General features: G+C 41.6%; 1 protein-coding gene and 1 pseudogene across 1 annotated transcript; both read left to right on the top strand.

Annotated features, from left to right (window-relative positions):
• Window positions 1–5,428: 5,428 nt before the first annotated feature.
• LOC124029502 (leucine-rich repeat and fibronectin type-III domain-containing protein 2-like) lies at window positions 5,429–7,236 on the top strand. The gene has a single exon (XM_046341190.1). It carries the CDS (start codon window positions 5,726–5,728, stop codon window positions 6,494–6,496), a length of 771 nt encoding a protein of 256 aa, XP_046197146.1. The 5' UTR covers window positions 5,429–5,725; the 3' UTR covers window positions 6,497–7,236.
• A 99-nt stretch (window positions 7,237–7,335) lies between these two features.
• Window positions 7,336–8,436, top strand: LOC124029501 (annotated as a pseudogene).
• The last annotated feature ends 3,600 nt before the right edge of the window (window positions 8,437–12,036 follow it).

Raw genomic sequence — 12,036 nt, 5'->3', positions numbered from 1 at the left:
AAGCTCTGGGGACAGGTCATCTGAACTGTATAGGAAGCTCTGGGGACAGGTCATCTGAACTGTATAGGAAGCTCTGGGGACAGGTCATCTGAACTGTATAGGAAACTCTGGGGACAGGTCATCTGAACTGTATAGGAAACTCTGGGGACAGGTCATCTGAACTGTATAGGAAGCTCTGGGGACAGGTCATCTGAACTGTATAGGAAACTCTGGGGACAGGTCATCTGAACTGTATAGGAAGCTCTGGGGACAGGTCATCTGAACTGTATAGGAAGCTCTGGGGACAGGTCATCTGAACTGTATAGGAAGCTCTGGGGACAGGTCATCTGAACTGTATAGGAAGCTCTGGGGACAGGTCATCTGAACTGTATAGGAAGCTCTGGGGACAGGTCATCTGAACTGTATAGGAAGCTCTGGGGACAGGTCATCTGAACTGTATAGGATGCTCTGGGGACAGGTCATCTGAACTGTATAGGAAGCTCTGGGGACAGGTCATCTGAACTGTATAGGAAGCTCTGGGGACAGGTCATCTGAACTGTATAGGAAGCTCTGGGGACAGGTCATCTGAACTGTATAGGAAGCTCTGGGGACAGGTCATCTGAACTGTATAGGAAGCTCTGGGGACAGGTCATCTGAACTGTATAGGAAGCTCTGGGGACAGGTCATCTGAACTGTATAGGAAGCTCTGGGGACAGGTCATCTGAACTGTATAGGAAGCTCTGGGGACAGGTCATCTGAACTGTATAGGAAGCTCTGGGGACAGGTCATCTGAACTGTATAGGAAGCTCTGGGGACAGGTCATCTGAACTGTATAGGAAGCTCTGGGGACAGGTCATCTGAACTGTATAGGAAGCTCTGGGGACAGGTCATCTGAACTGTATAGGAAGCTCTGGGGACAGGTCATCTGAACTGTATAGGAAGCTCTGGGGACAGGTCATCTGAACTGTATAGGAAGCTCTGGGGACAGGTCATCTGAACTGTATAGGAAGCTCTGGGGACAGGTCATCTGAACTGTATAGGAAACTCTGGGGACAGGTCATCTGAACTGTATAGGAAGCTCTGGGGACAGGTCATCTGAACTGTATAGGAAGCTCTGGGGACAGGTCATCTGAACTGTATAGGAAGCTCTGGGGACAGGTCATCTGAACTGTATAGGAAGCTCTGGGGACAGGTCATCTGAACTGTATAGGAAACTCTGGGGACAGGTCATCTGAACTGTATAGGAAGCTCTGGGGACAGGTCATCTGAACTGTATAGGAAGCTCTGGGGACAGGTCATCTGAACTGTATAGGAAACTCTGGGGACAGGTCATCTGAACTGTATAGGAAGCTCTGGGGACAGGTCATCTGAACTGTATAGGAAGCTCTGGGGACAGGTCATCTGAACTGTATAGGAAGCTCTGGGGACAGGTCATCTGAACTGTATAGGAAGCTCTGGGGACAGGTCATCTGAACTGTATAGGAAGCTCTGGGGACAGGTCATCTGAACTGTATAGGAAACTCTGGGGACAGGTCATCTGAACTGTATAGGAAGCTCTGGGGACAGGTCATCTGAACTGTATAGGAAGCTCTGGGGACAGGTCATCTGAACTGTATAGGAAGCTCTGGGGACAGGTCATCTGAACTGTATAGGAAACTCTGGGGACAGGTCATCTGAACTGTATAGGATGCTCTGGGGACAGGTCATCTGAACTGTATAGGAAGCTCTGGGGACAGGTCATCTGAACTGTATAGGATGCTTTGTGGACAGGTCATCTGAACTGTATAGGATGCTCTGGGGACAGGTCATCTGAACTGTATAGGAAGCTCTGGGGACAGGTCATCTGAACTGTATAGGATGCTCTGGGGACAGGTCATCTGAACTGTATAGGATGCTTTGGGGACAGGTCATCTGAACTGTATAGGAAGCTCTGGGGACAGGTCATCTGAACTGTATAGGATGCTCTGGGGACAGGTCATCTGAACTGTATAGGAAGCTCTGGGGACAGGTCATCTGAACTGTATAGGAAGCTCTGGGGACAGGTCATCTGAACTGTATAGGAAGCTCTGGGGACAGGTCATCTGAACTGTATAGGAAGCTCTGGGGACAGGTCATCTGAACTGTATAGGAAGCTCTGGGGACAGGTCATCTGAACTGTATAGGAAGCTCTGGGGACAGGTCATCTGAACTGTATAGGAAGCTCTGGGGACAGGTCATCTGAACTGTATAGGAAGCTCTGGGGACAGGTCATCTGAACTGTATAGGATGCTCTGGGGACAGGTCATCTGAACTGTATAGGAAACTCTGGGGACAGGTCATCTGAACTGTATAGGAAGCTCTGGGGACAGGTCATCTGAACTGTATAGGAAGCTCTGGGGACAGGTCATCTGAACTGTATAGGAAGCTCTGGGGACAGGTCATCTGAACTGTATAGGAAGCTCTGGGGACAGGTCATCTGAACTGTATAGGAAGCTCTGGGGACAGGTCATCTGAACTGTATAGGAAGCTCTGGGGACAGGTCATCTGAACTGTATAGGAAGCTCTGGGGACAGGTCATCTGAACTGTATAGGAAGCTCTGGGGACAGGTCATCTGAACTGTATAGGAAGCTCTGGGGACAGGTCATCTGAACTGTATAGGAAGCTCTGGGGACAGGTCATCTGAACTGTATAGGAAGCTCTGGGGACAGGTCATCTGAACTGTATAGGAAGCTCTGGGGACAGGTCATCTGGATACTGGACAGCTCAACAGTAACAACAAACGGTTTGCAATTTATTTATACTGGTGAACCGAGGCGTTTGAGATGTGTGTGGTTACAAATATCAACAGTCCCTTATCTCTGGTATAATGTAATAACAAGCATGCCATCATTTCAGGGATAGTTTAAATTTTGTGCAGTGCAATGGACATATAATGTTCAATGTCTCAGGAAAGACTGTCTGGAGTTGACAATACTCAGTATAGAAAACAGTCAGGCCGCACCCTGAACCTACAGGCCGTGGTGAAAACATGTACACACAAAATAAAGGAGGACTTTGGGAGACTCAAGCTGGAATTAATTTGATTTCATGTAATTGACCTTTTGCAGCCCATTTATGTAGCTGTTACCCGCTGGGTTCAACAATAAATAGTGGATGAATTTATCCTTAAGGCGACTACTTTTATTCCTCATTTGCTAGGCTATTCCTGTTATCTTTTATTCCTCATTGCAGAGCTATTCCATGTCATCTTTTATTCCTCATTGCTAGGCTATTCCATGTCATCTTTTATTCCTCAATGCGAGGCTATTCCATGTCATCTTTTATTCCTCATTGCTAGGCTATTCCATGTCATCATTTTATTCCTCATTTCTAGGCTATTCCATGTCATCTTTTATTCCTCATTGCTTAGGCTATTTCCATATCATCTTTTATTCCTCATTGCTAGGCTATTCCATGTCATCTTTTTATTTGTCATTGCTAGGCTATTCCATGTCATCTTTTATTCCTCATTGCTAGGCTATTCCATGTCATCTTTTTTTTGCTATTTGTCATTTTATTCCTCATAGGCTATTCCATGTCATCTTTTATTTGTCATTGCTAGGCTATTCCATGTCATCTTTTATTCCTCATTGCTAGGCTATTCCATGTCATATTCCATGTCATCTTTTATTCCTCATTGCTAGGCTATTCCATGTTATCTTTTATTCCTCATTGCTAGGCTATTCCATGTCATCTTTATTCCTCATTGCTGGGCTATTCCATGTCATCTTTTATTCTCAATGCGAGGCTATTCCATGTCATCTTTTATTCCTCATTGCTAGGCTATTCCATGTCATCATTTATTCTACTCATTGCTAGGCTATTCCATGTCATCTTTATTCCTCATTGCTAGGCTATTCCATGTCATCTTTATTCCTCAATGCGAGGCTATTCCATGTCATATTTTATTCCTCATTGCTAGGCTATTCCATGTCATCTTTTATTCCTCATTGCTAGGCTATTCCATGTCATCTTTTATTCCTCAATGCGAGGCTATTCCATGTCATCTTTTATTCCTCATTGCTAGGCTATTCCATGTCATCTTTTATTCCTCATTGCGAGGCTATTCCATGTCATCTTTTTTATTCCTCATTGCGAGGCTATTCCATGTCATCTTTTATTCCTCATTGCTAGACTATTCCATGTCATCTTTTATTCCTCATTGCTAGGCTATTCCATATCATCTTTTATTCCTCATTGCTAGGCTATTCCATGTCATCTTTTATTCTCATTGCTAGGCTATTCCATGTCATCTTTTTATTCCTCATTGCGAGGCTATTCCATGTCATCTTTTTATTCCTCATTGCGGGAGCTGTTCCATGTCATCTCCCCGATGTCATGTCATTTTATTCCCCATTGCTAGGCTATTCCATGTCATCTTTTATTCCTCATTGCTAGGCTATTCCATGTGATCTTTTATTCCTCAAGGCTATTTGATGTCATTTTTATTAAAAGTGTATAAATAGCATTCTGTCTAAGTATACATTATAGCTATAGGTTGTACACTGCATCATGAAACAATACCTAGTAAGCTAGTGTTTTGAGGGTGGATTGACTTTTTGGCATTAATAGACAACTTTCTATCAAAGTTGAGAGAGAGTGCGAGGGGCGGCGCATGTCATGCAGGTTCAGGGATTATTTAAGATACTCTTTGAAGAGGTAGGGTTTCAGGAATGTTTTCAGAAGATGGGCAGGGACTCTGCTGTCCTAGCTTCAGGGAGGCTGGGTTCCACCATTGGTGCCAGGACCGAGGAGAGCTTAGACTGGGCTGAGCTGAGCCACCTTCCCGTACGGGTGGGAGGGCCAAGAGACCAGAGGTGGCAGAATGGAGTACTTGGGTTGAAGGTTAGGTCAGAGTTAGGTCAGAGTTTGTGAGCCTGTGTCCCAGGGCTGTAGAGTGTGAATTTGAAGGGGTTTTCTTTGCCTGACACTCAAACTGAATTCTTCCGCTGCTCTATCATTTGTTACATACTTCAAAGTCTGAGGCCATCACTGAAGGCGTTTGTGGTGATGTCAAATGAGTGGGTTCTGTACAAAACAAAGTAATCAAACAATTGGATCATCTCTAACCAATCAGAGTTTCAAAGCCAATGACAAATTTTCTAAATGCCACTAGCAATGCATATTCTGTCTCTGGCCCAACCCATCGGTTTCTGCGACAATCAGACTGAATGGATTTCCATCCTGACTCATTATATGGGCGTGGCGTAGCACTTAACTGGAGCAAGGAGCTTGGGTAACAAGGCAAGTTTTCTACATAACACATTTGAAATGTATTTAGGAACTACACATACACTCCAAACTAGTCCAACCAACTGTATAAACGTATAGAAACACACAGGGATCAAAGAGAAGTGAAACAGCGGGGAGGGTCTTTGGAAACAGGAAGTAAAACTGAGTTGTCTTGAGGTGATGAAATGCTTCTGTATTTCATGGCAATATATTCTGGAGGGAGAGACACACAACTTGTGAGTCTGTTGTCTTCTGATTATGGTCGAAGAAGTATATACTCACAAGACTGGTGGAACATAAGAAGCTTGAAAAGAAATTGGACCAAACTTTGTGCTAATTGGAATCAAATAAGTGGCATTTGTCACCTCTTCCTCCAGAAATGAACTGACATTTTTTTATTTAACCTTTATTTAAAAACCTTTATTTAAAAAGGAAAAGACTGTTGAGTTTAGAAACACCATTTTGCGAGGGGGACCTGGCATCAAGAGCCTATTGATGAAATTTAAGATAACCATGCCAGAAATACGCAATGGGACTACATATTCACAACCAAGTATTTTTCTGTGCACTCTTATATGTTGCTGGATCCTTGTAAACCCATTCAGGGGCTATTCATTGAAAAAATGCACAGTCTGTGAATCTCTCAATGATACCAACATGAAAGTAATCTGTGGAAAGAAGAACCTCCAAACCATACCAGAAGACATTCCAAGAAAAGTAAGATCTTTAGACCTTTCCATCAACAACATTGTGATGATCAAAACATTTGATTTCAAAGATCTCTCAGCCCTCAAATCTTTAAACACTTCCTGCAACCGGATCTCTCATGTGGACGATGGGGCTTTTTCAGACCTGGTCATTCTTCAGGAGCTGAATCTAGCCAATAACAGACTCAACACCCTCTCAGACCACCTGTTTCAGGGCCTAGGCAAGCTCTCTGTGCTTCGACTAGACTACAACCACATCAAAATCATTTCATCCTCTACCTTTCAGAATCTCTCCAGCTTAAATGTATTAAACTTTTTTTTTGCCTGCCATATTGCTACACTGACAACACTCAGTCTGCGTTATAACAACATGACTTATGACTCTGAGAGACTGCTTAAGTCCTGCACATACTTGACTAAGTTGGATATATCCCATAATGCTCTTACTCATCTGTCTCATCAGTCATTCAGCTCAATGAAGCAACTGACTACTCTAGATCTAAGTAACAATATGCTTTCTTCTGTGCCAAATGCCACTCATATAATACCCAATCTCTGACAATCTTGGGTCTCAGATACAATACCATCAGTAAACTAGGCTCATTCGATTTTGCCAATCTGACAGGACTAACATACCTCTCCATCTTTTCCACAATCAAAACTGACATTAAAGGCAATGTTTTTCAAGATTTGCAGGACTTAAAACTCCTAGATCTGTGAAGAAACAGTATCCCATCTTTACGTTATGTTTTTAAGAATGGTTTACAAAAACTAGAAAACTTGCAATTGGGAGGCAATATGCTAAGATCTATCCATAAAGGAGACTTTGAAAGCTTACAATCCCTCAAAACTTTGATTTTATTTGACAACTGAATTGACACTTTGGAAGACGGGGCCTTTCAGGGTTTGGTCAATCTTAAAATACTTCATTTGGCATCGAATAGATTGAGTAAAATAAACATTAGGGCCACTATGTTCAGAGGATGTTCAGCCTTAGAAAAACTTGATTTGAGTTGGAATCGTATTAAATATCTACATTATGGTGAACTTAAATCCCCAGCCTTTTCTCTTCTGCCGTCTCGAAAGGTCCTGATCATCTCCAGTCAGCATCCTTTTGGAACGTTGAATATACCAGCCAACTTTCTTAAAGATCTGAAATATTTATTGGCATTCAGCGCAAGGAGTCTTAACATTAAGTCCTTTCACCCAAACACATTCATCTACACACCACAGTTGTGGTCCCTTGACATCTGCCTGAATGAGTTCACAGCCCTGAGCACAGAGTTGTTTCACCCGATCCCACGACTCAACAGGCTATTCCGTTCAAAGCACAACTTCAGTCTTTGATTTTCATAGAAGCTAAACTCACTCAACTCAGTTACTTACAGGTGAGAAAGAATGACTTTACAGTAGTCAGTGATATTGTAATGATGGCGGCAGGCAGCCTAGTGGTTAGAGCGTTGGACTAGTAACCGGAAGATCCCTGAGCTGACAATGTACAAATCTGTCATTCTGCACCTGAACAGGCAGTTAACCCACTGTTCCTAGGCCATCATTGAAAATAAGAATTTGTTCTTAACTGACTGCCTAGTTAAACTATTTTTTTTTAAATGATACGTTCTTTACCTGCTTTAGTTTCTTACTTTTGACCTGCAAGACAAGACTTTACCTGTGACTGCAGCAATGCTTGGTTTATCCAGTGGGTGACAACAGAAAACCAAACACAGGTTGTTGATGCCTATGACTTACCTGTGACTGCAGCAATGCTTGGTTTATCCATTGGGTGACAACAGAAACCAAACACAGGTTGTTGATGCCTATGACTTTACCTGTGACTGCAGCAATGCTTGGTTTATCCAGTGGGTGACAACAGAAACCAAACACAGGTTGTTGATGCCTATGACTTTACCTGTGACTGCAGCAATGCTTGGTTTATCCATTGGGTGACAACAGAAACCAAACACAGGTTGTTGATGCCTATGACTTTACCTGTGACTGCAGCAATGCTATCCATTGGGTGACAACAGAAACCAAACACAGGTTGTTGATGCCTATGTAACTATCCGGTCCATATAGGAGGTACCAAACTGTTGGACCTGACACCCACTACTGTTCAGTAGATATAGGATTCTTCTGCTTCATCTCCCTCCACTTCTCTGGTCCTCTTAACCTTGCTGGGGTCTTTATCTACCATCTCCTGAGATGGCAGTTGGTCTACACCTACTATCTCTTTCAGGCTTACCTCTAGACACAAAGCGGAAGAACGTCCGTGTGACTCATCAGTATGATGCCTTCGTCTCCTACAATGGCCACGATGAGCCCTGGGTCCTGAGGGAACTTCCTGCCAGAGCTGGAGGGAAACCAAGACTGGAAGCTGTGTCTACATCACCGTGACTTCCAGCCAGGCAAACCCATCGTGAGACAACATCACAGACGCCATCTACGGGAGCCGCAAGACCATCTGCATGATCAGCCCCGTCGCTAACTTTATGATGAAATGTCAAATGAAATGTGTTATGAAATATATTATGCTATTTGATGATGAATTTATGAGGAAAATGTTTGACTTATTTACTTGTTATGTTCTCCTAGTTCTCTAGCTTTCTGAACTTTAAAACGTTAGGTTTTAGTGTAAGAGTTAAGATTCTTGAAATTGTTAAATGTAAGTGAAAGCTTTTATATAACCACCTTTTTTGTATCTTTGTGATGAAAAACGCTTTTGAAAATAAAATGTCAAATACATTTGTCATCTTGTTTTTATGTGAACTCTGTTTTTGACGAGCTATAAACTTTTCCTCCTGATTCTATAGAACCCAGGAAGAGGCATGGCTCCCTCAGCCCCTTCTTACATCATTACCATGACTCACTGTCAATCATAGCCATTTCCAAATGACACAGATAAACCATCACTCAAAAATATACATCTTTCACTCTCTCTTCTCTTCTTACCTCTGTTGGCATATTGCCCAGATGGAGGGTAACCAGTTGTTTATGACACTCTGAATCAGCTCAGACTCATTTGAGGAATCAAGTGTACCTGTACACTGGTGCCATACAACCAAGCCTGGCTCACAACTTTGACTTCTTCTTCAATTCTCCACACGGCAGTTACGGCTGTGGAATGTACTCCAGTAGCTTCCACACAGTAATAAGACAATGTTAAATGACTGTAGGTATAATGGAGTTGTTATATATTTACCAGACTTATAGTATTGGGGGTAGACCATTACAGGGCTGCCTGGGGTGATGGGCAAAACATCAGCACCACATCATTGTCCTGCTCACATTTTGAGTGTAATTCTAGACCTGGGTATTGATTATAGTCTAAATGAGCAGTTCCTTTCAGACATGTTATTGTTTACAAAGTCATAAAATCATACATTTATCCACAGCAATATGAATACAGTACATTTATCCACAGCAATATGAATACAGTACATTTATCCACAGCAATATGAATACAGTACGTTTACCCACAGCAATATAAATACAGTACGTTTACCCACAGCAATATGAATACAGTACATTTACCCACAGCAATATAAATACAGTACGTTTACCCACAGCAATATGAATACAGTACATTTACCCACAGCAATATGAATACAGTACATTTACCCACAGCAATATAAAAATACAGTACGTTTACCCACAGCAATATGAATACAGTGGTTTACCCACAGCAATATGAATACAGTACATTTACCCCACAGCAATATAAATACAGTACGTTTACCCACAGCACCCACAGCAATATGAATACAGTACATTTACAGTACATTTACCCACAGCAATATGAATACAGTACATTTACCCACAGCAATATAAATACAGTATGTTTACCCACAGCAATATGAATACAGTACATTTACCCACAGCAATATAAATACAGCAATATGAATACAGTTTACCCACAGCAATATGAATACAGTACGTTTACCCACAGCAATATGAATACAGTACATTTACCCACAGCAATATGAATACAGTACATTTATCCACAGCAATATGAATACAGTACATTTACCCACAGCAATATATGAATACAGTACGTTTACCCACAGCAATATAAATACAGTACGTTTATCCACAGCAATATGAATACAGTACGTTTACCCACAGCAATATGAATACAGTACGTTTATCCACAGCAATATGAATACAGTACGTTTACCCACAGCAATATGAATACAGTACGTTTATCCACAGCAATATGAATACAGTACGTTTACCCACAGCAATATGAATACAGCAATATGACGTTTACCCACAGCAATATGAATACAGTACGTTTATCCACAGCAATATGAATACAGTACATTTACCCACAGCAATATGAATACAGTACGTTTATCCACAGCAATATGAATACAGTACATTTATCCACAGCAATATGAATACAGTACGTTTATCCACAGCAATATGAATACAGTACATTTATCCACAGCAATATGAATACAGTTTACATTTACCCACAGCAATATGAATACAGTACGTTTTACCCACAGCAATATGAATTTTTATCCACAGCAATATGAATACAGTACATTTATCCACAGCAATATGAATACAGTACATTTATCCAAGCAATATGAATACAGTACATTTATCCCACAGCAATATGAATACAGTGCGTTTATCCCACAGCAATATGAATACAGTACATTTACCCACAGCAATATGAATACAGTACATTTATCCACAGCAATATGAATACAGTACATTTATCCAAAGCAATATGAATACAGTACATTTACCCACAGCAATATGAATACATTCATTTTCCATGATAGTTCCACTTCCCAAATCTCACATTACCTGATGATATGAAAATAGTTCCACCCCAATTTAAACAGTTCAAGTTTCATTCAGAACCTTCATGTGGTAAAAATGATGTGTTTCTTACAGGTCAATTCATTTGTTCAAAGCTTCAGTCATATTCTTCTTCATTACCAATATTACATACAGTGGGGCAAAAATGAATACAGTATTTAATCAGCTACCAATTGTGCAAGTTCTCCCACTTAAAAAGATGAGTGAGGCCTGTAATTTTCATCATATTTTCACCATCAACTTTCACCATCAATTTTCATCACTTCAACTATGACAGACAAAATGAAAAAAAATACAGTACATTTACAGAAAATCACATTGTAGGATTTTTAATTAATTTATTTGCAAATTATGGTGGAAAATAAGTATTTGGTCACCTACAAACAAGCACGATTTCTGGCTCTCACAGACCTGTAACTTCTTCTTTAAGAGGTTCCTCACATTGTAGTCCTCCACTTTCTGGCTTACCTGGATTAATGGCACCTGTTTGAACTTGGTATCAGTATAAAAGACACCTGTCTACAACCTCAAACAGTCACACTCCAAACTCCACTATGGCCAAGACCAAAGAGGCCTCTCTCATTATTTTAAGTGGGAGAACTTGCACAATTGGTGGCTGACTAGATACTTTTTTGCCCCACTGTATCATTACACATTCATAATGTATAGATACTGTATCTAACATTCCAGAGGATACGTTGGTATGTTAATATTTAATGTTAGAATAGGTTTTGTTTCTTGCAGTACTGTTGTGTCAGTATCATTACACATTCATAATGTATAGATACTGTATCTAACATTCCAGAGGATACGTTGGTATGTTAATATTTAATGTTAGAATAGGTTTTGTTTCTTGCAGTACTGTTGTGTCAGTGTGAATAGAGAGAGGTCCTGAGACAGAGGTCAGATGCAGACCCACAGTAAAGGTTAGTCCATCTGTTCAGTGGCCTTTGAAGCCCAGCCATACCCCTCTCTTATCAACAGTCCCCTGTTCTTATAGCTCCTCTCCCTCCCTCTCTCCTCCCTGACTCCTCCATTCCTCTCTACCCAAACTCCCTTTGTTCTCCCTCCTCTCCCCCTTTGCTCCCTCCCCTTTGCTCCTCCTCTCCTTGCTCCCTCCTCTCCTCTTTGCTCCCTCCCTCCTCCTCTTTGCTCCCTCCCTCCCCTCCTTTGCCCTCCCTCCCTCTCCTCTTGCTCCCTCCCTGTTCTCTCCTCATTGCTCCCTCCCCTCCCTTGCTCCTCCTTTTGCTCCCTCCTCCCCTTGTT

Source organism: Oncorhynchus gorbuscha, unplaced genomic scaffold (genome assembly GCF_021184085.1).
Source record: "Oncorhynchus gorbuscha isolate QuinsamMale2020 ecotype Even-year unplaced genomic scaffold, OgorEven_v1.0 Un_scaffold_6598, whole genome shotgun sequence".
Taxonomy (NCBI): Eukaryota; Metazoa; Chordata; class Actinopteri; order Salmoniformes; family Salmonidae; genus Oncorhynchus; species Oncorhynchus gorbuscha.
The sequence above is the reverse complement of the archived record's forward strand: the minus strand, read 5'-3'. Positions and strand labels throughout refer to the sequence as shown.

What these genes read in the sequence shown, in the direction of transcription:
- LOC124029502 (XM_046341190.1), top strand. Translation starts at nt 5,726, where the DNA reads ATGAAATTTAAGATAACCATGCCAGAAATACGCAATGGGACTACATAT.